A 4,658-nucleotide genomic window follows, 5' to 3' on the forward strand; every position below is an offset into this window, starting at 1 on the left:
ATGACTTGAGAAATTGTTGGCAAGATTGTTTATTTTAAAAAAATACGGGTGGACGTCCATATTATGTACCTCAAAATAAAACGAGCTCACTCCAGATTATAACCTCTAATTTGTGACACCACCAATTTCAATTTTAGATACATTGTACCTGAAATTTTTAGATTTGTTGCATTTTAGGCCAATCATTAACAATGTTAAGAAAATTACTAAAATTTTCATCTGTGCACACCATACACCTATTATTAAACCAAGTCAAACTTCAATTTGCACCCCTAACTTATAACCCACTTCCACTTTGCACCATTAAAACTCTACTTGGACACACCTCACTGGCTAAGTTTGTTTTAATGTGTCCTTAAAAATCTCTAAATTGCGCACTATGTACATAGATTTTTATCTAATATTTGGCATACCTCTCCACCCCGAAAATTGTTAAACTTATTACGTAAATCTTTTATTCTATGTGTACACATTGGCTACATAGTTCTTTTGTCGATTAAAACTATATGTGTTTGAAAACATTCAATAAGACACTAGTGAATGTATAATATGACTCGTACAAGATTTCAAATCTGAACGTCCCAGTCAATATGCAGTTAATGAACAATATCTTTCGCTACCCATGTTGGACTCAGTTAATTGAAGCCATAATACTGTGATATTTTCTATTGAACTGTTAAAAATTGAATAGGTTTATCTAGTGGTAAATAAATAATTTATAAACAAAAAAAAAGTTGCCCTTTACTCCTAATCAGTCATAAATTCAAAACATGTCCTGTTCTTCACTTTGAGATTTGCACCTTAGCATTTTGTAGTTTAATTAATATTTAGTAATTATAATTATACAAAGACAAAGAACATAATGTTAATTTGAAGTAGCAAGGTAAGATAAATGTCAAGTAAAATTTTGTATATGCCTATTGCAGTTTTAAAAAATATATAACTAATCGATGGGTCACTGCTTGGCTAGCTCATATTTAATAGTTTTATTCTTATAATTTTCTAATTGTTCCAAAGTTTTGTGAGCTCAATTAATTAAATTTAAATTTTCTCGCTCTATTTGCATCCAATTTGTTGAAAAATTAAATTTTGTGGTACAAAGTGGAAATGAGAATAGGTAAAGGGTGGAATGTGAACTTGACCTTGGGACTAACTGTTCGTAGTCTGCAGGCACATCCAGTTTATATATCAATTTTAGCAATGCTATAAATCAAAGTGTTAAATTGGGATGAATTTAAAAGCTCAAGGTGCAATGTGGATAAAAATTAAAAATGGGGGTGCAATGTGAGAATCATTTAAAAGTTAGGGAGGGTAGGATTAGGTTGTATTCTAGTTGCCAACTTACTCAAGTATTCTTTGGCATTCGGTAATAAGGGGTAATAAGGGACTATTCAAGATTTATGAAATATCATATTAATATATAGTGGTCGAAAAGAGTGCAAGAGAGGGAGAAGAAAAACAACGAAATACACAAGGAGGGAATGTATACAAAAAAGTGAAGAGAAAGAGGGATTATAATTTAATCATAAGAGATTGAGAAGATCAATGTTTAGCACCTCTGTTTATGAGGGTGTTTCTAATATGCTAAGTTTTTTAATAAATTTGTCATCAGCAACACTCTAAAAACACTATAAATTTTTTAAAAGATACACTTCAAAATACTTAAAGATACATATCTATTTTTCTCTTCTACCACCATCTTTATCCCCACCTGTACCTCTCATTGCCATCACCAACCCCATTTCTATCTCTCCCTATCGCCCCCTCCCACCTCTTCCTCTCTTCTCTTCCATTTCTTCCTCCTCCTTTTCTCTCCCCTTATCTCTCCTTCCTCCCCATCATCCCCTTGCCACCCCTCTTTCTCCCTCTCCTCTCTTCCCTTACATAGAGATGTAACTTAATCAACCTACTTCACTCGGGCTCATCGGTAGCTTGCCAAAAACTCGACTCAAATTCAGTGTTGATCGAGTTCAAGTTGAGGTCGATTTACTTAATAAGGTAATCGAGTCAATTTCGAGTAGAAAAAATCAAAACTCGAGTACCTGTCGCGCTTTATTGAGTAATGGATTTATAATATAATTTTTAATTATAAAATTATAAATTTACTAAAAAATCAAGTTTGAAAACTCAATTAAACTCGATTAAGCTCCACTTGGTCAAATTCGAGCTCGAGCATGAGCTCAATTTTGAAGAATTCGACGAGTTTGAGCACAAGATTTTTGCTCGAGTAGAGATTGAGTAGCGCACTACTTGAACTTGATTCGACTTGATGGCAAAGCTACCCTGACCCTTACTCCCTTTCCCCATCTTTCAAACTTGGTCGTGCAAATAGATTGAGTCAAATTCGATCGTGCAATTATATTAGCGGTGGTGGCGGGACGGGGGAAAGAGGAAGTGGGGGGCAGCAGGGAAGGAGGAGTGGGTAGGGGGGCAGGAAATTGGTGGGAATGGGGAAAAGAGAGGGGGAGAGATAGCAGGGAAGGGAGAATGAGGAGACGGAAATACGGGCTACGAGGGATGGGGGAAAGAGAGCACTGAAGGAGCCACAGAGGATTGAGGGTGGGCAATTACCCATCCTCAAATTTAATAAAATTATATAATGGCCTTGAAAATTTTCAAGATTTTTAAGTTTGCACCACATTTGCACCCCTGAATTTCATAAAATTTTCTCTTCTAGTTGTATTGCCTCCCTTAAATTTAAAAAAAAAAATCTTTTCTCTATATAGATTATCCTTTAAAGTTTTATATATTCCCCCCTTATTCTACATTTACCCATAAAAAATAAAATACTTTATTTATTGCCTCTAACAAAAATTTTGGACCTATTCCAAGTTAAATATTAATGACAGTTGAATAGGAGAAAAGGGTTTGACTTTTTAAATCAAAGTACATAGTATATTTCTTATATAAATCTAAGAGTATGATTTATGCTAAAGTTGACCATTGCATCCCCTCACCACAAGCTCTGCTATTGAAAGAGAGGAAGGGGGTAATGGGAAAGAGAGAGAGAGGAGAGGGGTAAGGGGGCAGCGAGGGGTGAGGGGAAAGTGGTGAGGAGGAATAGCGGGAAAGGGAGAGAGGAGGGAAGGGGAAGTGGTGGTGGCGACCGAAGGCAGGGGAGGGGAGAGGTGATGGCAGCAGCTACAGAAGGTGGTGCAAAGAAGAAGCGAAAGGAGGGGGTGGTGACTGCCCGTAGGTGTCGTGATCAGGGTGGCACGTGAAAGGTGACGGAGTTCTACAATAATCTGCTAAAAACTCATAAAGCCACAAAAAACAAGTCCTAAAAATTTAGACAAACCCTTGATAAACACACCATCCAAATGGAGCTAAAGTCATAATTGGACATGTTTGTGCCTCTATATTTAGAAGACAAAACATAAAAACTTTGTTTGTTTATGCAGAGACAAAGCACAACGAAAACGATCTGATTTGCGGGGACCTAAAATAATATGACGACACTGTCGTACCTCAATTTGCTTGCCAATAACAGCCAAATGCAATATTGTAAGGCCATCATCATCCGTCTGATTCAAGAATTCATCATCATCCACAGCCTCCAGCAACTTCTTTAATGCCTCTAACTGGTGATACTTCACACACAAATGCAAGATGGTCTCCCCACGTTTTGTCTTCTCGCGGGCAGCAAAAGGCCTTGCATCAACCAACACTTCCAACACTTCAATTTTGCCTTTGATGGCTGCAATATGAAGAGGGTTCCTGCCATCTTGATCAGAATCGAAACACCTCTCAGGATCAACACTTATCAATGCTTCAACAATTCTCAAATGACCTCTAGCTGATGCCAGGTGAAGGGACGACCATTTTTGACGTGAATCTTCTAGGTTCCCCAATATCTCAGGATTATGATCCAAAATTGCTTCAACAAATTTTTCATGCCCTCGATTTATTGCTATATGTAAAGGGTTGTTGTAATTGAAACAAGCAAGAGAAACTCTATCAAGAACTCGTTTGTCTTCTTGAAGCAACTCATGCAGAGTGTTTTCATTCCCTTCAAAGGCAGCACCATAAAGCCTTTTCTCCATCTCCAACCTCTCCATACCTGTTCATAAATAATTTATTTCTCTTGTAAATTGTGATTATGCAAACCCCAAATGTTATATAGTTCTACGCAAAAGCTGTCAAATCAATTTTCATCAAGTCCTTCTCACTCCGTTATTTTATTTTCCCTTGACGAAGTCGAAGACTGATCAAGGTTTACTTATTGTTCCAGAGTAATTTCAATCGAAGTGCCGGCCATGATTGACCCACCCAAGCGTGTGAGGATGTTATGACTTGTGCGTAGGGTTGTCATTCGACGAAGGTCGGACTTAGATTGTCTATTTTTCGAGTACGGATCTATGTTAATTATCTGGATGCCCGGATCTGATTCAAGTATTCTAGAAGGCATAATTTCAAACCGATTGTTACAAGTTTTTCCTGGGACTTCTTAGAGTATTCCAGCATGTACTCTTTTTTTTTCGGTTGACAAGGGAACTCGTAACCACTGTCCGAGAGTACGCACTAACTAAATTCTATCCCGTGCAATATCCAAGAGAGCCTGATCTGGTCCAGCATGTACTATTTATTAAAATGTGAATTAGTTAGCACATAATACTCTCTGTTTACAGTTGCAAATGAATTATTGAGCAATCCCACTT

The 4,658-nt window shown here is 37.2% G+C and overlaps 1 protein-coding gene across 1 annotated transcript; it reads right to left on the minus strand.

The window, feature by feature from the left end:
- Window positions 1–1,744: 1,744 nt before the first annotated feature.
- Window positions 1,745–4,058, minus strand: LOC113773967 (ankyrin repeat-containing protein ITN1-like). The gene is made up of 2 exons (XM_027318554.1): window positions 3,468–4,058; window positions 1,745–1,879 (listed from the first exon to the last, which is right to left on the minus strand). Exons 1-2 carry the CDS (start codon window positions 4,056–4,058, stop codon window positions 1,745–1,747), a joined length of 726 nt encoding a protein of 241 aa, XP_027174355.1.
- Between the last annotated feature and the right edge of the window lie 600 nt (window positions 4,059–4,658).

This window comes from Coffea eugenioides, chromosome 6 (genome assembly GCF_003713205.1).
Source record: "Coffea eugenioides isolate CCC68of chromosome 6, Ceug_1.0, whole genome shotgun sequence".
Classification (NCBI taxonomy): Eukaryota; Viridiplantae; Streptophyta; class Magnoliopsida; order Gentianales; family Rubiaceae; genus Coffea; species Coffea eugenioides.